Raw genomic sequence first — 25,851 nt, 5'->3', positions numbered from 1 at the left:
AACTGGTTTTTTACATTTTTTAATGAGACTTTTTAGCCTGTTTGGCATGGTTTTTACCAATTCCGTTTTTATCTACGGTGTGCATCACAGTCGAGCCACCAGTTTTAAATCCCGCATTTTAAACTATTTAATCACTGAGGCCAAAATGGCAATCTACATTACTCGAAGGGACAAAATGCAGGCTGGACCTCAAATTGATGTGGTGGCTCTGTGGAAGTGTAATGTAAAAGCAAGGCTTAAATTAGAGTTTTGCTTCCACAGAGCCACCGGGGATTTTAATAGTTTTTTACAACTGTGGGGTTTTAATGGTGTGTTGTGCAATATTAGTGATCAGGGAGAACTAAATTTTAACAAGATGCTAATATAATTATTTATTGTTCTTATTTAGTTTTACTTTGACCTGATGATTATGTGAATGTGCATTGTTAAATTATTGTAAAATAAACGTTTTGGTAAAAATCATATGGAAAATGCCATGAAGCAGCTTTTCTTCTGGTTAGAAATGAAGACGGTGACTGTTTGCATGCAGGAGCTAGGTTGCTACATCATCTTTTCTTAGAATCCGTTTCCAGTCTACATGGATATGTAGAGATATTTTCAAAAATACTGAGTAAAATAAAAAGAAATCTCTACTTTGGAAAGTATTTTCAAAAATTCGTTTTCTTGGCACAAAATTAATTTTGTCTTTGGATAAGATGCACAGAAAAATGTTCGCAATACCTTCTGTTACGACTGGCACTTCAACCATTAAAAGCCTAAACCTGATCCATGGTTTATAAACACACAAGCGACAACATGCACAATAAAAGCGACCACCCGCAGCGTGTCCCCGCTAACTGCCTAGCGAAGAAGCTTACAAACTCAACCCTAGTCTTCGTGAGGCGTGGCGATGGGTTCTTATGCATTTAAAAACCAGTGGTACAAGAGAGGCGACCAGCAGGCTGTCACCCCCTCGAAACCACGGAATGCTCCCGAGCCGATGAAGGGAAAGGGGAAGAGGGAAGCTCTACCCGCCGTACCTCCACACTAGTAGAGAACGCGGTGAAACCCCTGTTGGGAAACGCCGCTAAAGCCTACAAGGGGACACCTGCTCAAAACGTTTTATTAGCGCACATTTAAAAACTTGCCACTTCCCTATCGCTAAACTCAAATCCATGGACAAGCATCCCGCTCCAACAAAATGCACCGCACTTCATCTAAACCACCTGCATATCCCCCAAGAGCGCAAAAGTCCAAATAAGGACACTTGCGTCACGGGATTCCCCCGTCACCAATTAAACGCATGGAAATTAGCGTCCCAGAGCCGAACGCTAACAAACACTTGACCAATGCGACACAAGCGCTCACAAACAAGAACGTAATTCAATTAACATGGTAAGAACAAAAGCCAAACTTACCGAACCGAACATAACCGACAGAACCGTTTGACGAGCCCCCAATTGTTACGACTGGCTCAAAGTCATAACAAAAACGGGAGACCATGCAGGGGTTAAAGTGTAGAAAAATGAATATTTATTAACAAAAACAACAATGGATTGTGGATATCAGTGGTGTAATGCAAATGCTTGGATGTGTTGTATGAGTGCATATGGAAGTGCTGAAGTGCCAAAACAAAGACAAACGCAAATGTGCAAAAAGGAGGGGAGCTGCTGCCTGGCAACAAAACACCACAAGCGTCAAGCGGCAGAGTGGACGCTGAAGGCCACCAGAAGATGGGAGACAGCCAGGTTTAAGTACTCTGCACTCCCAATCAACCTGATCAGCAGCACCTGTAAAGGGGAGGAGCACAAGGACAGACAAAAGCAACACCTGCAGCCCAGCCCTTAAGGCCCAGGGCCGTAACACCTTCACTTGTTTAAATAAGAGCTATGTTCTTTATTATTTAACTCAAAGCGAAGAACCTGAGATATATAATAATCTCCTAATACCTTTCATGTATAAATATCTTCTTCTTCTTCTTTTTCTTCTTCTTCTTCTATCAAGTCTGTAAAGTTTGCCTGTTAAATCGAGACAGCTCAGACATATAAAACTGGAGATATCACTGGGAAAAATACAATTAAAACATCAAAAGTTGTACTATGTACAAAACATATATTTTATATTACTCAGATAAACTAAAACGAGAAAAAAAAATCTAGTTTTCTGAATTATAAACGGGACATTATCAAACAGTTTTTGTTGAGATAAAATCAACAGATTTGTAGTCAAGCGCAAACAGTTTTGCATGTAAAACAGTCACGTCAATAAATTAAACATAAGCAATCAGCTCCAGATACAGAACTGATTAGTTCCTTTAAAAGGTTGAGCTTGTGAATGGATTGCATTTGAATGTATTATTTTCTCGATAAAAAGTTCTTTGTTGGTACAAAAGCTTGCTGTTTTGTTTACATCTCATTTAAATTGGCACCATCTCATCTCTTTTCCTGTGATCCATGGCTGTAATATGCCCCAGTAACCTGTCAAACATGGCAACCCTAGTGCCTGCTGCGAGACAAAGTGGCAGCTGGTGGAGTCGAGCATTTATTGTCTGGGTGTTTCAGAGAGTAATACAGCAGCGCATATTAGTCAACGATTAGGGGGGGAAAAAAACATTAATTTCAAACGTTCTACATGAAATCAAAGCCAAAATCAGTGTGGAAAGATTGACTTTGTATTTTTACCCATAGGAGTGTTCATCAGACATGTAATAAATTAAGAAATAAGAAGCTCAATATTTGTAATTACCTCAATGTGTCATATTGATTTACTTAGCAAAGTAAGGAAATAATTAAACGGCTCTGACTCAAACTGTAATCATCTAACCTTTGACATTTCAGAACTAACCTTCCTATTGCAGAAAAAGAATGACCAAACAGTGCAGTTCTTCTGCCTTTCACTGGATTTAATAGATTAGAATGTGATGCATTGCTTTTAGTAATTACAAAGTTCAAAAAGGAAGAGATGAAGGAAAATATGTTGTTTAAAACCAGCTGGAATGCACTGATAATAGAGAGCGCACGAGCTGTAAAAGTGAACTGAAGGTGATAAAATGCAGTACTTTTTAAACGCATTAAACTAGACAAGTGATGAACTTTCATTTGAGAGCAATCTATGAATAAATGTTTTTAATGACACCGTCTACTGGAATGAAAGCGGCGGGATTTTCTTTTAATCTTTTTGTTCAGTATGGACTCAGGTTTTTACAAATGGTAAAAGAATGTATTTTCACAATCAAGCATTTAATTACCTTAGTCAGCCGCACCTCTCTAAAACATTTGAATCCGTAAATCATTTAGTTTTCCTAGGTATTCGAGGATCCTAATCTTCTTAAGTGTTTTCTTTTAATTTACTTCATCCTTGACTGACGTACTGCACAAACAAAAACGCAGTAAAACAAATAATTGCATTTCTCCTTAAAAGCTATTTCCACCCACAATTGCAATCTTTTTCAATGACATCCCTTTTGAAACAGTCGCAAAGCATAACAGTTACATTTCACTGAAGCTTTAAAAGGTGCCCCATGTCACCGAAAGTAGATAACACAAATTCTAAATATTATTTTGAAAATCTTGGAAAATATGTATGTACGACTTGTATCTTTTTTTTTTCTTCTGTGTACTAAACCAAAAAAATTTCAGCGCTTTTGATATGCACAGTTGATCCCTGTCACCGTTGTCATGAAGTCAAGATGTGAATTTTGCCCCATGAAATGATTTTCTCTCTCTCTCTCTCTTCACTTATGAACTTGAGGGTGACAGATCAAACTGTAACACTTCACACAGAGCTTCAACTTACATCAAGCTGACACACAACCTGATGAAAAGTCCACGCACCACTTTGGCTGTTTTTAGACTTTCAACTTCTTATTCCACTTTTAACATGGAGTCTAATGGTAATATGTAGTGTTTTTTTTTTTTATCCCTACAGAATCATGGTTCTGGATAATGGAAGCCTGAGGCTATCCAATGTCACTAAAATGGATGCTGGGATCTATACGTGTGTAGCCAGAAACCAGTTTGGAGTAGCGAGCAGCTCTGGAAGCCTTTTCGTTAAAGGTAAGTTCTTGAACTGGTTTGAAACATTTGCATTTGCTTGTTGACTGTTGCTGATTATTATTCCCATATTACAGTTTCAAGGCATGTGTCCAAACATTGTACTAAACAAATTAACAGCACCTATTTTATTGATAAGAGGCTGGGAGAACTTCTATCTTTAAAAGTGTCTTCGACCACTTCCAATTAACTGAATATTAAAAATTAAGTTGCGCTTAAGGAAATGTAAAGACTAATCATGGTTTGATGTGGTCCTATTTCAATCAATGCAAACAAATAAAAAAGCATGAGTATTAATTTTTACATTATTTAATTGTAAATAAAAAAGCAATTAGTTTTAATCAATATGTAAAGGATTTCAACACGTATCCAGCATCAAACTGACTATAAATTTGGTTTGATGTTGTCAATAATAAAGAATAAACCAGTGTTGACCCTAGATATGTACGTACATTATAGAACAATTTAACCACCTGAAATTGATTCATGTGGTTTAGAATTAAAAAATAACACTCTACTGGCATTTTATGTTAAAGGTCATTTAAATTACTTTAAGATTGTTTGAGACAGATAATATGTTGTGCTAAAATGCACTGTAAAAGCACACATTTTGGGAATTTCCCACTATTCTGAAAGCTTCCTTGAGACGCAAGCCTAGCTTGTTATGCTTAGTGAGCTGCGTAGTTTATAACTGCTAAAAAAATCTGGACTCAGCACTGCAACTTTTAAACAAAACCAGACATACTAAAATTCATTCTCTGTTTCACCTTTAAGTAATTTCAGTATTCACTTAATGTCTGTCCTTTGTATTAATTCAGTCTGCAACAAATCTAGTGCTTTAAAAGAAGCCGCAGAGTTCTGGGCTCGCCATTTGCATGGAGAGTGGCCTAGTTTCTGTGGTATCCTGCAGAGCAATTTCACAGATATTACACTCATTCTGTTTTTACATCAAAAGTGTTGGACTAGCCTGTATGAATTAGTTAGTTAACTAATAAGTGCCCTGACTCCTGCATATGCAATGATCAAAGGTGGTAATAACAAATTGCACCATTTATTCAGTTAAATTCCTCAAATTTTATTTTGATAGCGGTAAAGATAACCTTTGTGCATGCATAAGGCAGGGCTGCAGAGATATTTCTTTCCATGGGAAACATTGATTTTGTGGCACACAATCTCACATCATAGAAGCTGATTTCCACTTAACTACTTATCCTTTGCAGTTAATTTGCATATATTCAAGAACGTGAGTGCAGCTGCCTCAATGCACTTCATCTGTGGGTTAGGCTCTGTTCAACAGACTCAAGTAGCAATGTTAAATATTTATGCTAACATGAGAAAACATAAGGATTCCTGTAAAACTGACCGTCGTGACCTGTTCTTCTGTGGTCACTGAGATGGTAAGCAAAGCAAACCATGGCACCTCCAGCTAAAGATAAAATACGGATTAAATGGAAAGGATGCTGCGTATATTACACATCCTTTCATATAGGAACTAGGAAAAAAAAAAAACGTTGACAGAAATCTGCATATCAAGACAACGCCAGACGGTTGTATCCAATGTCACTGTTAATGTGGTGAAAAAGATGGAACATAAGATCCACTGCGGAGGAAACCTCAGACACATACATTTCCAGCAACCACATTCCATTGCAGTCTTTTGCATTGATTTGTTACACATTCAAACTGAGCGTGCGACAAAGCACAGCAAGTGGATATTTCAGTTTCCACGACGGAGCCACAGGCTGTTGGAGTACAGAGCCTGGACTGAGCTGTCACTGAGCGAGGGATTGCAGTCAGACGCTGCTGTAACCCAGAGGCCTTAGAGGGTTTGCTATTTTAGGTTCTGTCTTTTAGCTGCAGATGACAACTTTACTTTTTCCCTGTCTGTCCTGTCAATCTTCTAAGATTCTAATCTGGTGAGTTGAAGAGCAGGCCAAAAAGACAGCAAAAGTTCAAAAAGAGGAAAAAACTTTATGATGCGTCATCATCATACTCTGTTTTAAATTCTAATTGGTGCTATTTTAAAAAATCATTTAACAGAGATTCTAATTCATCAGATGATATAAAGCTATTGCTTTTTTGCCATTTTGGAGTAGATATGTTTAAATGCACTAAAGGGAAATTAATTTGAAAATAATTGTATGTAGAATAGAATAGAAATGCACTTTACTGTCCCACAGTGGGAAAATCACATTGTAAGAGTGGCAAAGTAAAGGCAACCGAATCATGTAGATTCAAACAAACATAAAACCATAAAAGTATATACAAAAAGAAAACAACAAAATTATATTCTACCTCTTTTACTCTGTCCAAATAGCTTTTTTAACTCAGAACATGAAAAGCAAACTTTTTCTGGCTTTCTGTTTATCTGAAATCTGATTTTGAGAAACATGGATCAGCTGCTACACACTGATGTTCAGATATTGCGAGAGGAAATGCCGGTGATTGTCTTTACTACAATTTGGGGGCAATCATTTGAAGCCCTGAAATCTTGTTATTGTTTTTGAATCTACATTACAAGCCCTATGAGTCACCTAATTGTTCCAGCAGATGTACACACACACAGAAACAAAGAACACATCTATTTTATCCAATAATTTATTTATGTTTACTTGCTAACGGGCAGAGGAAACAAGTACAACCAAACAGCATCTAAGCAACATAGAAACTCCTTTGTTTTTCTGTTTCCTCTCCGTTATGTCCTTTTATCAGACACAAACTTTGGATCCCTCTGACTCTCATCTTATTTTGATGCCTCCAGCCACCACTTGATGCTTTATCCTATCTGTAAGATGAGATATAAGAGAGTTATTTTTCCAAAAATCACTCTCTACAAGATCTGTCACATATGTGCTTCTTTCTTTTGGAAACATTATTTTATTACCACACCATCTTACATCAAACAAACTGATTTCCAGTTACAGTAACTACCGTATTTTAATTTTTTTTTTAGAAAAAACTGGAAACGTACATATATAAGTCGCACCGGGCTATAAGCCGTTGGTATCTCCGCCGCTCACAGTTTTCCATACGGACCCAGCAGAGGGCTGCGTCCTAATGTACTTGCTGGATTTATGAAGGTCGCAGCCCTCCGTCTCCAAAGCCAAACCATGGTTTCATTCACGCCGAGTTTACGTGCAGCGGCTCTATTTCCCTCCTGTACTGCCAGATTGATGGCCCTCAACTTAAAAGCTGCATCATAAGAATTTGAAGAAATTTCTCAGTGGTGCCTGCTGCTAGTGCTTGTTCTAAGTTAGCATGTTCTTCTTTGATTTCCAATTTTGACTTCAAATGATTCACTTCCTGCTAAAGAGCCCCCCCTGGCGGTTGAAGAAAAATCCACAGAAAAGCCTCACCGGGCAATAACCCGCATGTGTAGGAAAAAAATAGTGGCTTATAGTCCGAAAAATACGGTAAATGTGTGATTTCCAGTTAATGCAAAGAGCTGTGAGAATGTGTTCTCTGGAGATTTAATTCTTAATGTCAGTGTTTTATGTAAAGTTACTTCCTGATCTTTTCATATTTATTATTATACCTACTACAAATATTGCCATGCACCAATGTCTGATATTAAAACTATAGTTAAGTATTTGGATATTATTATTTTTTGCCTACTTTGCTGTTACTCAAGTTGTTCTTATGAGATCTATGGCACAACTTGTTTCTAATCTGTAGATGATAGCTTTTCTCAGGGGTCATTGAAAAGACTCTTGGAAACACTCAAACTCGGTCTATTTTTTGAACAATCTCTTTTCTTATCCGGTTCTCTGTTTAAAGTCTAAAAATGAGTAGGTCTTTGTGACATGCTCTGCAGTAGCCTTTGGCATCAGTCCATTGGTTCCTTTTGAATGAAGCAGCTCTGGAGCCTTGATAAAGTAAATGGGGGCTAGGAAGCTTTTCAAAGATCGCTGTGCTTTTCAGGGCGTTTTAGTCGGCTATTGTTGAACAGCTGATTGGTACATTGAAGTGATGATAAAAGCCGGTCAGACAGATGGGCCAAAACTAGTTTTTTTTCTTTGCATATTCTGTAGATTCAAAGAACTCTTGCTGTTAAGAGTACTTCAGAGAAGTATTGGATTTTTTTCACATCTTGTATTGTTACAGCCACAAACTTCAATTAACCTTTTAGAAACTGAACATGATAGACCAACACAAAGTAGCACATTGTGAAGAGAAAGGAAAATCCTAATAGATTTAAGTAGCTCTGATTAGGCATCTTGTCAGAGGCTGAATGTCATCTTAGTTAGGATTGCCAAAGCTCAGACAAGGTGACAAATATGAAACCTAATGATGTGATGGAATCTGGAGAAAGAGCAATTTTCTTTTGACTGGAAATGACATTAAGTTGAGGAACTTGTCACTTTGTAATTATTACTCAAAAAAAGTAAAACAGAGGTGATGCTTGCTTATTGTTAGTGACCTCCGGGAGTAAGACAACACTCTTTACCTTCTCCCTCCTGCAATGTTTAATTCATAACTGTTTCTCAAAGTAGCTCATAGTCCTGCTTGGTTTGTTTAAGATTTCAGTTTATTAAAGTCAGATACTGCAGTACAAGGGATTTTCTAGGTATTTCTAAAGAGCAGAGTCAACACCACTGGTCTATTAAAATGCCTTTTGGTGGTTCCTCTTAGCATGTTTTCTGGATTAGGGGTTCAAACAGAAGCCCTGTTTTACTCTTTTGTTCTGCACACTTTACATGCACAAGAAGTTTGCTGTAACAGAGAAAAACATAATATACTGTATATATGTATATATATATATATATATATATATATATATATATATATATATATATATATATATATATATGGATCAATTATGCATAAACCTACTTTGCACAATAAACATATAAAAAATTTGCACAGAATTTAAAAACGGTCTAGCATTTACTACATGCTCCCCCTGTTGCACCAGCAATATATTGATAAATCGTTGATCAGCACAAATAAAACCAGATTCAAACTAGATATCTTGACTCTTTCTGTTTAGCATGCTTTGATCAACACTTTTCTCTCATTTAGTTTCACAATGTCAGTGTAGTTGATTGAACAATTGTGCAGTAAGTACAATAAAATCAGTCGGAAAAAGGGAAGTCTACTCAGAGAAAGAATGTACAATCACGGTTTTATTCCTCTACACTAACTTGTGCTCCTTGTAAAAGTGCCCAAATTAAAATGGTCAAACAATGAAAGCAAGCGTGTTTAATATGCAACAGTTCAAATAAAAAAAAATAAGCTGAAGAGCTGATTAGCAAACGAGGAGCAGGTGGCTCATTATAAACAGGGTGCAGCTTTTGACGGAAGGCAAGTCACCAAGCTGAGGAAAAAGGAGCGGTGTATAAACGGATATGCACTACCTAAATAAAGCAAAGCACAACCAAACTCTCAGAGATCGTGACACAGCGCTACTTTACAGCACACCACAGCTTACAGTATAACAGCAGCCACTAATTGCACAAGTTTTGCCCCTCTCATTTTTGCCGCATGTGCCAAACTTTCTCGAGGCTCACCTGGAATAAAATGCAGCGGGCAGTTGCTTCTCCTCCGGAGCTGTGAGATAAACAAGTCAGCTTGTTTTGACAGAGCTGAATATAGACCTTTACTTCTTCTGACATGTTGCATTGCTAGGCTGTCCATTAGATGCTTATGACATGCCTGCAGAATTCACAAAGGACAGGTGTGTAGGCCCCTCTGGATGGGACGAATTCTCTGCACAGCACTACTGCTGAATGAGACATCCAGCTGAGACAACCAAAGATTATGTTGACGGGCACCACAGAGAGAGGAGGAAATTGTGGTGCTTTTTGTCGCACACAAGCAGAGCCAAATTACAGACTGAAAACTGATCTATTATAAAGTAGCTGGAGGTTTTTCTTTTGCTTTTAGAGACTTTTGTTTTTTGTATTTATTTATTTATTTTACCACCGTGCTTTTATGTATATCGATGAAACAGATGCAAATGGAGGTCACTGTCAGACTCAAAAGGGATTTGTTTTCTTTTGTTAACATCTCACATCGGAGTAGATCAAAAGATGAGATTTGTTTGTGTAATTATTCATCAGAGTTTGGGAGAAGACAAAATCACAGTTTTGCTCAACATGGTAGCTAGTTGGTCAGTGCACAGGAGGTCATTCAGCCTGAAAAAAACAACAACTACTATGTTATCAATGATTTATGTCCTGTGAATGTTTGTCTGTTATTTATAGAGGCAACCACGATCACGAGTCCAGCAGGGCACCTGGATGTGACCGTTGGAGAGAGCATCGTGCTGCCCTGCCAGGTTTCGCACGATCCAACTCTAGATCTGAAGTTCACCTGGTTCTTCAATGAGCAGGTCATCCACTTTGGAAGTCAAGGGGCCTATTTTGAAAAAGTTGGTGGGGTGAGTCCACGTGTGCATCTTTGCATTCCCTCGTTTGAGTGTCTTCCATGTCACTCCCATTTTCCTTCGTGGACAATTTAACTTTGTGCTGTTGTATCTGCCAATACGAGAAGGTTTTAACAGCAGATCCTTCAAGTCCTGTAAGCCGAGGTCTCGCTGAAATAGCCAGAAATGGCTCTAAAGCCTTACTAGTCCGATCCTCTGTAGAAACACATGCAACAAACTTTGATGTGTTGTGCAGCAACAGTAATTTCTTCAGATATTTAAGCTGCAGTAGCTCTTTGGTTGGATCAGACCACATGGGCCAGCTTTTAATCCCAACAGGACTCAACAAGACTTTTCACCCATGGTCCTGTAAGATGTTCACTCCAGTTTTCCTTCATTGGACCTCATTTTATAGACAAGAACAGCTACAGACTCCTCCCACTATCAGCTGCAGAAATAACCAGTATGATGAATGATCTGTGTGTACATACTTTAGGCAGCTATTTAAACATATGACCAACAGTTTCGCTTCAAAATCCATTTTGAAGAGCTATGTTCTACTGAGCTGACAATAACTTTTCATTAGATTAAAATAAATAAAGCTCACTTTGTCTCCTTGAAAGTTTATATTTCCATTTGATTATAGCGACTGCTTGCACATATATAAAAGCTTTCTGAGTCTAATGAAATTATTTCAAAGTCCTTGGTTAAAAAACTTTGATATATTCAAAACATATTTTTGATCTTTACAAATAATTTATACATTGCAACTGTTTTTTAGGTCGAAGAGATTTTTCAGGAAGGTACGTTTGAATAGTTAAAAGAAACAGCTGCAGCTGGTTAGATTTTTCATTTTTAAATTCAAAATGTGATTAAATATTCTAAGGTTGCTTAAGATGATCGATCCTGGTTTTATTTATAGTTCTTTTAGAAAATAAAACAACTATTGTTTGCTTAGTTTGTGAGGTAGAGTCACCTCCTTCATTAGTGAAAGAGGAAGTTCGTCCCATCTACCATTTATTCAGTCTCACTAAAGATCTTTGAATAAGGATAAAGAATCTCAGCTCGCCTTTTCATACTAAGCCTGTTTTGAACAACACCAGGAGTTTTATAAATAGTCTATCTCTGTGTTTTTTATTCAAACTCTATTTTTTATGCAGCTGAGTGCTACAGGGTAGCACAATAAAATTGTGAGTTTGCCATTGCTAGTCAGGCAGCGATCATGACCCGAATATATATATATTTTTTCCCATGTGTATTTTCTAGCAGTAAACATCTGGTTGATTAATTTTGACTTTCAGCTATTCAAAACATGCATGATGTAATAAAATGTGAAAAGACAATAAGATTGGCAGCAGCAAGATCTTAAAGAGACAGCAAGCACAGAGTTAATCTGGACAACTTTGAAAGAGGTTATAGATCCTTTTGCAAGATTCTTTCTCACTTAAGTGAAATACACTTTGCTCATGAAAATGTTTTGAAAACAGATACGTTAGAATATATAGATGTCATTTTTACCTTTTTATCAAACCTTGATTAACATCCTCCAACATCACCTCCATCCTAAAGGTTCTCCATCCTGGTCTGTGGTAATAAAATCTGGAAAACACATGTTTGTCCAAAAGGAAATATTCTGGAAAAATGTTATTTTGATTCAATATATATATGGTAAAAATGTAAATATCAAATTATTTGACTGTTACTACAGCTGCCATTCTAAACATAGAAAATAATCTCAAAGATTGTCTGATATGATTTGATATTTGATTTTCCGTTTAACGTTTTTTATGTATTTTTTCTTCACCTAAATTTTGCAAATGCAGATGGGACATGTTCAGGATAAGGAGTGACATTTATCCATCTTCATCTCATTAAAGGGCAACGGACAAATTTAGACTTCTCTAGGACTACTCATTTCTTCATTCGATTGTATAAGCTCATGGCTTCTTTTTATGCCATATATTAAGTTTGTCAAAGTGAAAGATCTGTAATCCGTTCTATCCCGAGTTCTGTTACTTTAATGATGGCAGGTGTTTTTCAAAGAGTGAAGGATTGGGAGCAACTGCATCTTTATCTCCTTAAAATGTCCCCGATTTTACATCAAAGTAGCTTCCAGTGTCGCTTCTCCCTTCACAGTTTCTCACTTCTCGGAGATAAGACATCAACTTTATATCGGCTGTAACTTTAAAGTTCAGAGTTAACCGTGTGTTTGGCATTGAGTGGTTTTCTGTAGATTAAAAGGAGCCAGGGAGTATAAAAAGAAATGGAGCTGAAAGAAGCTTTTTTAATTCCTCACTAAAAAAGTTGCCCTCATAAATGAGTATCAAAGCAGTAATCGGTTATTTAATGTCCCCGGATGAGTGCCGCCTCTCTCCCTTTCCTTAATGAAATAAACAGAAGAGCCCCAGAAATTGCTTTGACATTTCACTTACTTTACCTATTCCCTTTATTCACTTTTGCAACTCCATGACTCGGCCAATTAAATGTCTTTTTTTTTTTTGTTTCCTTTATTTATTTCTTTTTTCCTTTTTACTGCTTTTACTTACCATGTATTTTATTTCTGACACCTCCGTCTACAGCGTTCAGCAGGTGACATCATGATCCGGAACATCCAACTGAGTCATGCTGGGAAATACACCTGTGCGGTTCAGACCAAGGTGGACAGCGTGTCCATCGCTACAGATGTGGTTGTCAGAGGTAAGGATTCTCCTATGCCCCCCCCAAAAAAGATTTCAAACTACCAGTGCAGGCAACCACACTCAGTTGGCCGAGATGAATGGATCATAAAGAGTGGAGCTAAAAGCTTTAACATCAGATGTGAACACCCACAACGATTAAAGACACCCCCAGCAGAGCTGTTTAAAATCCCTTGAGATGCACACATCTTTAATTACTTATCTTAACATAATCTCTCACTCACACACACACACACACATCACACACACACGCACACGCAAACACGTTTCATTTAGTACAATAATTGAATTGGGAAAAGTTCTGCGTTCAGAAAAGATTGCTACCAACAAATCCCAGAGTGCACAGTTGTTGTTTCCTTCTGATATCAATGCCTCTTTTGCAAATATTTCTTCTGTAGCAAAAACGATTGGAGTTTGCAAAGAGAAATCTCCTTTGACAAACACGTTTTTAAAAGGCTCTTGGTTTGTGAATTGAGAAAGGCCCATGAAAAAGATTGAGTTCCCCTCTTCAGAACCACTTCTTTTTTGATTAAGCCAAAAATGTTAAATCTTGATCCTTGTAAATAAATAAATAAATAAATAATACACAACTTTTCCCTACGAAGGCAACCAGAGTTCTTTTTAAAACATCCTGATGTTTTATTCCACCATTTGCTCCAACATGGATCCCCTGGGCCTCAGTGTCACAGATCATTCCCTGTACCTTACAGTGGGCAGGAGACGCTTTCTCACAGAATTATCCCTTTTTTTCCTGTTTGTTTGCATGTGTCACTTTTGTTCTTAATAAATTGTGAGACTTTGTGGCACAAACAGTTTTGTTCCCATATTGCCTGCTTAGACATTTACCACTAATCACCGAAAAATAAACAGTCACAGATTTTTGAATTGAATAATTTTAAGACCACTTGATAGTGTATTAAATGACTAGGTAATACTTGGGAAACAAAGTAATAATCACTACATTAGAAAACCTCTTATGAATACATTTTTCAGGAACTGCAAATTAGAATAAAAGATTAATCTTTGCAGTACGCATCTTCTGTGTGAGTGAAGTGTAACTAATCATCCTTCCAGGTCCTCCAGGCCCACCTCTGGATTGCCAGGTCACTGAGATGACTGAGACTACTGCCTCTCTTTCCTGGAGGCCAGGGCTGGACAACCACAGCCCCCTCCTCAGCTACACCATCCAAGCTAGAACACCCTTCTCTCTTGGATGGCAAACCGTCGCCACCGGTAGGCTGATGCAATTGAAGACATTTCGTTTAGGTCTCTGAGAAATACAGTTTAAATATGTAGATTTTTTTTTTTAAGTGAAGGATGTGATGGTTATTTCTTTACAACACTAATAGTGAGGTGATGGGAATAATACCTTGGAGAAAAACGTTTCCCCTGTATTGATGAGATCTTTGTCTTTATGATTCTCAGTCCTGGAACTGTTAAAGGGGAAGCAACTTTCAGCCACGGTTACTGACTTGAGTCCCTGGGTGGATTATGAGTTCAGAGTTTTGGCAACCAACAGTGTTGGAACAGGAGAGCCCAGCAAACCCTCGAAGAAGACCCGCACCAAAGAAATGCGTATGGATTCTTTTCTTTTTTTTCTCTCTCTCTCTGCTGATAAATGTTTACATGACTGATGTCCAGTAAACAACATCAATAGCTAAATGTACTGTTTGACATAGTCAGAGGAGATTTTGCTTATTGGGTGGGGGGTTGTGCCAATTTATGTTTTCGCATCCATCTGAATAATATGTAGTTGTGACCCTGCCAATAATACATAACTGAAAAGAGAAGACACCTTTAACAGAATAGATATTGAAAGCCCAGGAAACTTAAACCTATAACTATTACTTTTCTCAAAGAAAAGGTTAGAAAAAAAGCCGAAACATATTTTTTTTTAAAGTTGGTTTGCATTACAGACAAAACCTGTAAGCTGGTTCCACAAGAGAGGAACATAATAATTTTTTTCCCCTACTAGAAACTCCAAGAACTCCCAATAAATCTGCAGGTAGGGAGCAAAGTGCTCTTGGATATGGAATGATCATATCTATATTTTAAAGTGGAACTTGAATATTAAAGAATTTGTAAGTAAGTAGGAAGAATAACGTAAAGCTCACTTCCACATTTCACAGGTTAGTCAAACAGGAAAACAGACCTTGAGAAGTGCTCTGACTTCTTTCACTTTTCATCAACTCTCGCTTCAGTGCCTTCAAAAGAGCTGAAGGCTTTTTATTGAAATTCACAAATACCAAAATGCTTCTTGTTTTCACAAATTAAAATCAGTCAACAAACAGCGTGACATGCCGATAAATGTCAAGCACTCTAAAGAAAAAGAGGAACACATCCACCCATTCCTGCTTGATTTTGCTCAGGTTCTTAAGTGTTTTCTGGCAATCAGAGAACAAGAGGGCAGGGTAAGAAGGAAGTGCACAAAATGTTACATGTTAAAGAGACAAACATAACTGAGTTGTGTGTCTGAGGAAACCTTATTTGTTTGTTGCATCCTCAGATTTTATTGTGTATTGTAGCCCAGTGGTCCCCAACCCCCGGTCCATGGACCGGGGATCATTGGACCCCTGGTCGGTCCGTGGACCAATGGGGTACCGGGCCCCGCAAGAAATAATTAAATATTTCCGTTTTATGTATTATTTGAGTTTGGATGATCTTTTATTTTGAAAATCCTTTAACCGGATTCTCTCGGTTACTTGCGCGCCAACACTGAACCCACAAACAGCAAAATGAGTAAGAAACAGATCAGATGTCTTTGGAAAGTTTCTTTGCAAAGGGGAAAAGGCCCAGAGAAGAGACAGGAAATGCCGCCGCATCCCCAACCCGCCCTATAGCTCCGCGCCTCAGTGCAGAAGCCTTATCTGACTGTTATTCCCCCATCCCCTTCTCCCTCGGGCCAGAGCAAAAATATCTAAGTCTTGACCGGTCCGTGATAATAAAAAGGTTGGGACCACTGATTTAGCACATGCTAGTAGCAGACACAGGATCAGCACTTTTACTGTTACAGTTACCGTTCGGAAACTACCGTAATCAGTTCTGTTAAATCTAATCTTGGCAACTTTTTCTTTTTCAACCCTAATAAATGTGATATTCAATTGACCTGTTATGACTCAGATTTTGGGTGTCCGCCCCCCTCTGCTGCTGCTGCATCGTTGTGGAAAACTTGGAGCGGCAGAGATATCTGCGGCTTATATGTGTATATTTACTGGTTTAAAAAAACAAACTTTGGGGTTGTGGTTTATAGTCCAGTGCGGCTCATAGTTCGGAAAATACGGACTATAATCCTTCCTGGATTTTTTCTGTGGAGAACCCAGAGAATGTTATTTGATTGTGCTTTTTGGAAAACAATATATTTTTTACATTTAGGCACTCCTACAATCGTCACATTTTTTCTGTTACAAACTGACTCCGGCTCCCCACCAGAGACGGGAAAAGTTATATGGCCCTCGCAGGAAAAAGTTTGGGGACCCCTGGTCTACATATACGAAATTGATTTTTCAGTCGCACATTAATAAATGAATTCGCACCTCGCCCAGACGTTTATAGCGGTTGTGTTCATGTTAGCACAGGATTTGAATGCCCTGCATTCGTCACACACAGAGCCACATCTACCAGGTATGTAACGTCACGATGCGCTTCGCCACCCATTTGTTGCGACTGGGATGATATGAAATGTATTTTCCGGTATTTTAAGTAAAGCTATGCATAAAATACCCAGGCGCCCGTAGAGTTCGGTCTATCCGCTCACCTGTGTAAATAATCCCGCCGTGCTCGTCCCCGCCGTTCGCTCTGAACCAGCAGCTGCGGGAGGAGAAAAGCTGCCATACTCCAAGCATCGCTCTGGTCATTTTAAGGATGTTTATTGGTCCCCCAAAAAACGACAAAAACCCAGACATTATCAGAAATCAGTAAAATCCCCCCAGTCTGAACTTGAAAGCTAGACGTTATGCTGCTAACAGTTAGCTTTCGTCAACAACTCAGGCGGAAGTGAGAGCGCTGTGCAACGCAAGTAATAACCCGGCTGGAACACGGTGCGCTAAATAATAAAACATAATATAACGAGGCTTCGAGGCAGATGAGTTTGCCTTGAGGAATTTTAATAATCGAGGTACTCGAATCACTCGAGGAATCGTTTCAGCCCTAAAAAATATTAAACCAAAATTATTTATTTGCAGCTCTTCTCCAAGCAGGCAATATTTCTTGTCACATTTTACAACAGCAGCAGCAAATGTTTGTAAGTTACATTTAATTTTACTTTTAAGATATTCTTAAGTATAATTCAAAATTTTAAACCTGATAGATTGATGAAAAATCCTACTTAAATTAATGGTTTTATTATACCATTGTCATTCTAAACTTAATATTTAACCATTAAAATCCCTGTTTTAATCCCTAGCCTCCTGAACTATACCTTTCTGAAGTTCGTCATGGCGCCTAAAATGATTAACTCACAGCAAACTTTCCCGTCTGGGAAAGTTTGCTGTGAGACTGCTGAGTGTAAAAACTCAACTTCAGCGCTAACAAAAGCGACTTTGGAAGACCTTACTCTAAAGAGATCTGTCCTTGAGGACGATTTGGCTAATTACAGAGAGGAAGCTTTGAGAAGTTTGATGCTTGAGAAGAGAAAGGACTCTGAAACCCTCACCTGTGTGCTACAGAGAAGAGCAAAAGAACAGAACATCTACGGTGTACGAAGACCTACCGACATAGGCTATGTAAAATATGAGCGAAAATATCCTGCTTAAAATTATTGTTGGTTATCTTAACTGACAGCTTGTTAAGATTTTTGCAAGGTGTTAGACAAAGGTTTTAAGTATCAAACAGCAAACTTTCCCGGCTGGGAAAATTTGCTGGCCTGATGGGCTCATCAGGCCATTGTGGGAGTTTACAAGACCCGACCCATGAAGAGAGATCTGGCCTCGAGAACGATTTGGCCAATCTCAAAGAGAAAATTTCCCCGGCTGGGGAAGTTGGTGTTAAAAAAAAAGACTTTCCCGGCTGGGAAAGTTTGCTGGCCTAATGGGCTCATCAGGCCACTGTGGGAGTATACAAGACCCGACCAACATGCAGAAGCCTTACCTGACCGTTCACGCCTCGCCCCTCTGGGCCGCAGCAAAATTTCCAAGTCTTGACCGGTCCGCGGTAATAAAAACGTTGGGGACCACTGTTGTAGCCTATACCTGGCAGTGGAATATCATCGTATCAACCAATGCACCTCAAACGGGTGTATCATCTCTTGGAAACTTTACATAAAAGCACAAAGCCTTTCATGTCACTTAAGTGACATAAAAATAAAAATAACAGAAATAATTAAAATAAGGTTTTGGCTGTGTCAGCTTTACATCTGGTGTTTTTTTTCCCAGCACCTGTTTGTGTCCAACTATATTTAAAAACTTCATAATTCATATATAAACTCTAGAATTTGGCTGAACTTACCGATGTTTTTGACCTACTTAGTTCCCAGAGTGACTCCAGCGAGGGTGAGTGGAGGTGGTGGAGGACGATCAGAGCTCGTCATCACATGGGAAGTAAGTATCCAAATAAATACCTAAGATTACTTTTGTTTTTTTATGGTTTTAGTGGATTTCTAGTAGTTTGTTTAGGTTGCACTTGTGCTGTGTGTTTATGATCATTTTTGTATTCTTGCGTTGCTAGACAGAGAATTTGCAAATGAAATGTAATTGCGTGGTGACTGATGTAAAAGTGATTTTCACTCATGTTTTTTTAAATTTTTTTTATTGTATGCCTTTGTATTTATATTTTAGTTTAAAAGACTGGAGTATGTGAGGGATACATTTTCAACTTGACATGGATTGCTCTGTTTTATTTCTCCTTAGCAGCTCATGCATTTAGTTTTCCTGTCACCACTCTCTTCAAAGTGCTGTGTTATTTCTGTACCGAATGCTGATTTATGCTTTGGGGAGATAATTTGGATCATTTATAAAAAACAGAGTTAAAACCTGTGATCCGGTTTGTTCGGTTAGATAATTAGATTAGAGACCAGAAGCCTCATTTTTAGACCACCTTTTTGAACCACACGTCAACCTGATGAGATTTCACCAACCCTGAAGGTGCTCTGTGGTACTTGGCACCCAGATGTTACCAGCAGACCCTTTACGTGTTGCAGGTTTTAAGTCGGAGCTTCCAGGGAACAGATTTGTTTGTGAAACACGTCAATCAAATTCAGATCTGCAGAAGTTTGGAGGCCAAATTATAATACCTTAGACTTGGTTTTGTGATCCCTAAAACATGTCTAAACATTGCTTTTATTTGTTGCAGAGAAAATATTCCTGCTTAAGGAGGAATACTGTTTCTAACATGATGGTTCTGCAGTTCTGCAGTCCCAAACTGTGATGTAACTCTCACACTTTTCGATCAGAACTATCCTGAACTTTTTTGGTAATTCGTCTGTTACACTCCCAGCATGCGTCACAAGCTGATGTTGATCTCCGTTGTCCCACTAAAGCAATTTTAGAGATTCTATGATGCAGCTGTGTTGTCATTGCCAGAGCTTTATCAAACTCTAAGTCAAATCCTTACTATTTTTTTTCAGGTTTTAAAGCATCTGCTTAAAGACAAAATGTTCATCCGCTACCTAAAATATGCCAAATTGCTCGTGATACAATGAACAGTTTATAAGGATGATTCATTCTGTGTCAGTGGTCATCATGTTTTGCCTATTTGGTGTATGTAGAATTTTTTTTTTTTTTGACATCCACATTCAAATGTTTGTCAATGAAACTTTTATAAGAAATGATATGGTGGCTATTTTTACTGATCATTTTTAATAAAGCTGAATGAAACAAAGTAAACACCATTCATTTCAGCTAAACAGCAGTACAGTTATTAGCACTGTTGCCTCACACCAAGAATATCCCTGAATCAAATCCTTTTCAGGGCTTTTCTCTGTGGACGCTCTCTGCTGATACTTTGGTTTTCCTCAAAAACATGAATGTTAAGTTAAATGCCACTTTAATTTGTCATTTGGTGCAAATGAGTGTGTGGTTGTTTTTCTTCGCTGTCATTTTGGACTTACAGAGTTCTCAGTATAGGGACCCCACCTCTTGCTCATTTATCTTTTCAAATTTGGACCAGACTGACCATGCAAAGTTTGGACCATAATTGAATTTTAAAACAAACGTTTGCTCTTTCAGTAAGCCAGAAAATAGATTATTCTTTCTCCTCAACGCTTAAACATGAGTCAATCTCAACCAAACTGTTTACCGAACTCTTTTAGGTGAATCAGTTCAAGACTGCATTAGTCCATATTTAACACTTGGCTGGATTAGCAAAATATCCCAGATTTGGTTGTTTCATTCGGCATTACATTTACAGTACATATGAATTTCTGTGAATTCTGTCATTCAAGCTTGTTTCTAATGAGTCCTCTGCCTGCCGTCTGCTGCCTGCTCAGCCGGTTCCCGAGGAGATGCAGGGCGGTCCGGGCTTTGGCTACGTGGTGGCATTCCGCCCACTTGGAGCTCAGGGCTGGATGCAGGCTGCTGTTACGTCCCCCGATGCTTCAAGATACGTATTTAAGAACGAGACCATCCCTCCATTCTCCCCTTACCAAGTCAAAGTCGGCGTTTACAACAACAAGGGCGAAGGACCTTTCAGCCCGGTTACTACCATCTACTCAGCAGAAGAAGGTGCGCAAAATAAAGCATCTGTCTTCCAAAACTGTATGAAGTCACCTCTGCAGACAGTCCAAAAATATATTAAATTATTATATTTCCAAATGTTGAAACTGGTATGTCAGTTTTGTATTTCTGCAGCATCAAACCCACATTCTATTGTTATATTGTTTCACTTGTATGTGAAATATAACACCAAAAAAACGGAGGGGGTGTTTCTGCACATAAAACAAATTTAGCTGCACTATTTTATTTTTTTAAGAGTCATGCTGTGTTTGTGGGTGTAGAGAATGCATGTAATTGTAAGCATCATGTGTGCCTCAGAACCCGGCAGAGCTCCAGTGAGGCTGAGGGTGAGGAGTGTTTCAGCATCTGAAGTGGAGGTCACCTGGAAACCGCTGGCATGGAGCAACAGCCGCAGACGTATCCTCGGCTACGAGGTCAGGCCAACAGATGCTCACGTAATTTGACATGTAAAGGATGCAGACACTCCCGACCCCACTAAGGGACAAGGGTGTAAGAAAATGGATGGATGGATGGATGGATGGATGGATGGATGGATGGATGGATGGATGGATGGATGGATGGATGGATGGATGGATGGATGGATGGATGGATGGATGGATGGATGGATGGATGGATGGATGGATGGATGGATGGATGGATGGATGGATGGATGGATGGATGGATGCAGACAGAATTGGTCTTATGTTTGTTTGTTTTTTATTTATTTAAGAGCGAGGTGTTCTCTTTGCGTTTCCTGTGTTATTGTTTATTTAAAATCAATCGTTCATGCAACAATTGCAGGAGTTAAAATAATGGACTCGAACCGACAAAGTGTAACCTGAGCATCTTTTGTGTTTAGCTGCTTTACTGGGGAGAGAAGGAAAAGCCGGATGCAGCCAGTGTGGTCAGAACGGAGGGGAATAAAACATCAGTACTCATCAGGGATCTGGAGGGCAGCAGTACCTATTACATGTCCCTGCGGGCCTATAACAGTGCCGGAGTGGGTCCACAGAGCAGCATAGTCAATGTCACGACCAAGAAACCACGTAAGGACTCCACTTTAAAGATGCTGTTGGCGAATGGAAATGTCCTTTTGTGTGTTGTATTTTCCTTGTTCCTGTCTCTCTTTTTTTTCTTTTGCTGTTTCTTCATTTCACCATACCTTTAGGGCCAGAGTCTGTTGAGCACATATTAGATTGAGGAAAGTGGTCAGCACCAACTGTAGGAAGATTATGGCTTAGCCTTTTCTCTGCGTCAGCTGATATTTTACTAAATTTGTGTGTTGCAGCCATACTTAATAGAGTGTTTTTCTAAGGGGGGGATTACTGAACAGTTTTATTGAATTTGACTGGTTACACTGATTTGAATTGATCAGTTTTCTCTAATACACACAGGGTCAAAATCATGTATCATTGCTTCTCCTAAACCAAATATTGGTGGGGATGTATGTATACATCGGAGCCTGTATGTATAATTTTGACCCCGTCTTGAAAAAAAATCTATAATACGTGATAATGATGATTAAAAGTCTATTGAATTTCTTTGTTGTATAATTATCCCGGCACAGAAAAGGAGCAGCTCAAATAAATAATTCAGGAAGTAAATTGATATTGATATTCTTTCCCAAGATAAGTGAACTACAACGGAAAAACTCAATGAGGGACTTTTCACCCTCAAAATATCCGTAGTCGCTGTTATAAATATCTTTTTGTGTGCACAGATTTATATGTAAATATCTGTTTCATTAACTGTCAGCGTGTTTCGACAATCTGGGGAAAGATGGATCTTTTTGCCCGGTTTTTCTTGTACCTTGAATGCACCATTCACATACTTTATGGGTTCTGCAGTGTATATTACTGTGTCATAAGCATATGCACAAATATTTAGGCATGCTCAACAGAACCTTGTGGTGCAGAATATAAAAAAAACAAAAAACATTTCAGTCAGGGATGTGACATTTTAGCATGTTTAGCTTTATTTGATGTTGGATGTTTGAAAATCTTCCTCTTCTTCAAATAATACTTTCCTAGCAGAGATCACCTAGCAAACTGTCATCAAGTTCTTGTGTATCTGGGTTACTTATTTATTCAGCCACTTGTTGCTTTTCTTCTTGCACTCATGCCACACCCTGTCGTCCGTCTCCAGCTCCCAGTCAAGCCCCAGTTAAAATCATGTGGAACACGTCCAACTCCAAAGTCATTCTGCGGTGGGACCAGGTACACGCCTTGGAGAACGAGTCCGAAGTCACGGGATACAAGGTAAAAAGTGGAGAGTTTCACACTTTGCTGTAAAGTGGCCGCACCTAGGAGGAATCACAGCTAAGATGATGAGGGCATAGTTTTATACAGACTTATTGTCTATTTACATCATTTTTAAGACTATTGGTGTATTGTGTAGTTGCATTAGCCTCTTTATGCTCTTTAAAACAGCTGGTAAACAGCATCACTAGAAAACAACCGTAACAAATCATTATGTAACTCTGTTTAAAGAGATGAGAAACGTTTTCTAGATTTGTAATATTATCAATAGATGGTATGTTTAAGTTTTTGTTTTTCCTTTCTAAACGCTCCACATAGACTAACACTTATGTTAGTAGTATATTTTCATTTTTAACCATGAGTTTTCTCCTTCTTAAATCCTTAAAATAGAACATTAAACTCTCATGTTAAAGAAATCTTCAGTGGACCTGACAGTGTCCTTTAGTACCATTACATACGTTGACCTCACTGGGGCTCTAAAGCATGGAAAGTCAAGAGGCTCAAGAGGCATTTCAAAAGGCAACATCTGAACTCAAGCAGTAAAAGGTTATGCACAAAAAAAAAAAAACAGCCCTGCACAAGCTAAGCGCAGGAAAATACAGTGGTGAAACCTTTAGAAAAACAACTGGAGAAATGTTTTTTTGAATGATTACTGGATGATTAAAGTCTGGCGAACAACCATGGTGACATAAGTGGGGTTAGAAACGGCAGACATGGGGAGCAGCAGTGGGAGGCAGGGGTTGGTGCGAGACCAGAGAAGGCAGGAACAGATAAGACCGAGACATAGTAGCAAGAGCCAGAAAGACAAGACAGATAAGTATTTCATGATAAAGCAAGAAACCAGAATATATTTATGACTAAAAGGATTTATGCTCATCTTCACACTGTAAAATATTGATGTACAATACAAAATATTGTCTACTCTAACGCCACAGCATTTTTGCAAGCATCGTATAAATAAGAAAAGTGTATTATTTTCAAGGTAACCAAGGGGAATAATTTACTGTATATGATAAACACACTAGCATTTAAATATTACGGTTTCTTTGCTTAACTGTGGAATATGTAATATTGTAGAAAATGACACCTTCATAAGGGTCCAATGAACCCTTATTCACTTTATGCAGAGTGAATAGGGAGCCGGGGAGTGATTTTTTTAATAAAGAAAAAAGTTGCAAATCAAGGAATCTGATAGAAAAGCAAGAATTCACCCATAGTGGACTTTAGACATTATTGTAATATGTGAAACAGACCAGAGAAAACTAAAGATATGCGCTTACTGTGATAATAAGAATAAAACGGAGAAATGACACAAACAAACTTGAACAAAATTAAGTAATCAGAAAGCAGACTAAGGAGGAAAAGTATTTATCAATATCCCAATTAAAATCTGACAAACTGGATTTTTTATCTGAGAGTTTTGATCACATATCCATTCCCGAAATCCACTTTGTAATCCGTACAAACTTCCTAGGTCCAAAATGAGAAATTTCTCTCGGTCTGGGATTCTTAAGGCATTTCATCATCAATATTAGGTTATCAAAAGCATTACGATGATGGAGAATTTACATTTATTAATCAATTCAGAATTGTCTATATCTACAAGTGAGTGGATTAAAAAAAATTGATTTCATTCCCCACCCGTGACAGTTCTGTTCTTGGTTAAATATCTTTCAGTTCAATTTGCGTAGCACCAAAAAATAAAAATAAAAAATTGTTATCTCAAAAGTTTATTATAACACCAGTAGGTCTAAATAATATTCAGGAGTGGAATCCAAGTTGTTCAAACTAATTTCAGGTTTATTTAATTCTTTTTAGTAAAATACGATCATTTTGTCACCAGTAACTGCATACAGTCCAGCTCAATATTAATAATAATAGAGTACAATCGAAGTTAGCCGATCTTTTAATGCTAGAAGTTAAAAGTCAGTTTCATAGAGTTACTTTCTTTGCAGCAATCCTGTGTGTTGATCAAGCATGTGGTGACAGTGGACAGAAACTGTCTTTTAACAGAATACTCCAGCAGAAGGAAAAGTGACCTCTATCTGCATATTGTTGAATGCCAATGATCCAGATAGTGTTTTATCACAATAAAAAGTTGCTTTACAGTAAGCGGAGTTCAGCGGGTGGTAAAACTGAGAAAGCATCCGTAGCTCAAGCAGCAATTAAAAAGTCCGGATTAATAAACCTTCATAAGACTGCATCTTCACAAATGTTTGCAGTGTTATTGAGAGACTTGTTTAAATCTGATTACTAGACATTAATAAAACCTCTTTATTCAATGCCAAGTGCCTGGAATGACGTGAAGCCGTGACACAAACATTTAAACTCTGTTTCCTGTAGGTGATGTACAGCCAGGACAAACACAGCCGCCCTAGCGTGGTGGAGACCAACAACACCTCCTTGGAGTTGTCACTTCCAACCAACCAAGACTATGTCATCCAAATTAAACCTTTCAGCGAGGGAGGGGAGGGCATCAGCAGTCGCCAGATTACCATCCCCAAAGTGGAAGGTAGGATGGCAATCACAATAAAAGTCTCTTTAAAATGCATGTTTATACTATTGTTAATATATGAATTCAAATTACTATGGTCCTGCTTTGGTTTCTAGGGATTTTCGGTTTTATTTTTTTACCCGTCTGCTGCTTTGTAGCTTATTATTGTCCGTTTCTTCACAGTAAGACTTTGAGTAATCTCATTGATGAAAGTGTGAACATCCACTTAAACCCTCTAAACTAGCGGTTCTCAACGTGGGCGGTACCGCCCCCCAGGGGGCGTTCAGAGGACGGCAGGGGGGCGCTGGCATGAATTTTTGCAAGTGGGGGGCGCTGGGATTCCTTTGGGGGACGTTTGG

At 38.4% G+C, this 25,851-nt stretch overlaps 1 protein-coding gene across 4 annotated transcripts in view; it reads left to right on the top strand.

The window, feature by feature from the left end:
* Positions 1 to 25,851, top strand: part of cntn3a.1 (contactin 3a, tandem duplicate 1) — a 108,508-nt gene that overhangs the window by 79,337 nt on the left and 3,320 nt on the right. For 2 of the 4 annotated variants that reach the window (XM_081608901.1, XM_081608900.1), the window contains exons 12-22: positions 3,907 to 4,034; positions 10,238 to 10,413; positions 12,978 to 13,095; positions 14,169 to 14,327; positions 14,520 to 14,669; positions 18,558 to 18,628; positions 20,470 to 20,749; positions 21,059 to 21,174; positions 21,600 to 21,786; positions 22,886 to 22,998; positions 25,342 to 25,510. In XM_081608901.1, the coding sequence (XP_081465027.1) occupies positions 3,907 to 4,034; positions 10,238 to 10,413; positions 12,978 to 13,095; positions 14,169 to 14,327; positions 14,520 to 14,669; positions 18,558 to 18,628; positions 20,470 to 20,749; positions 21,059 to 21,174; positions 21,600 to 21,786; positions 22,886 to 22,998; positions 25,342 to 25,510 (1,667 nt within the window). The remainder of the gene's footprint in view (positions 1 to 3,906; positions 4,035 to 10,237; positions 10,414 to 12,977; positions 13,096 to 14,168; positions 14,328 to 14,519; positions 14,670 to 18,557; positions 18,629 to 20,469; positions 20,750 to 21,058; positions 21,175 to 21,599; positions 21,787 to 22,885; positions 22,999 to 25,341; positions 25,511 to 25,851) is intronic. The other 2 variants (XM_081608903.1, XM_081608902.1) reach the window with 1 other exon arrangement.

Source organism: Poecilia reticulata, chromosome 7, assembly GCF_904066995.2.
Source record: "Poecilia reticulata chromosome 7, P_reticulata-male-v2, whole genome shotgun sequence".
NCBI lineage: Eukaryota > Metazoa > Chordata > Actinopteri > Cyprinodontiformes > Poeciliidae > Poecilia > Poecilia reticulata.
This window is presented reverse-complemented; position numbering and strand designations above follow the sequence as displayed.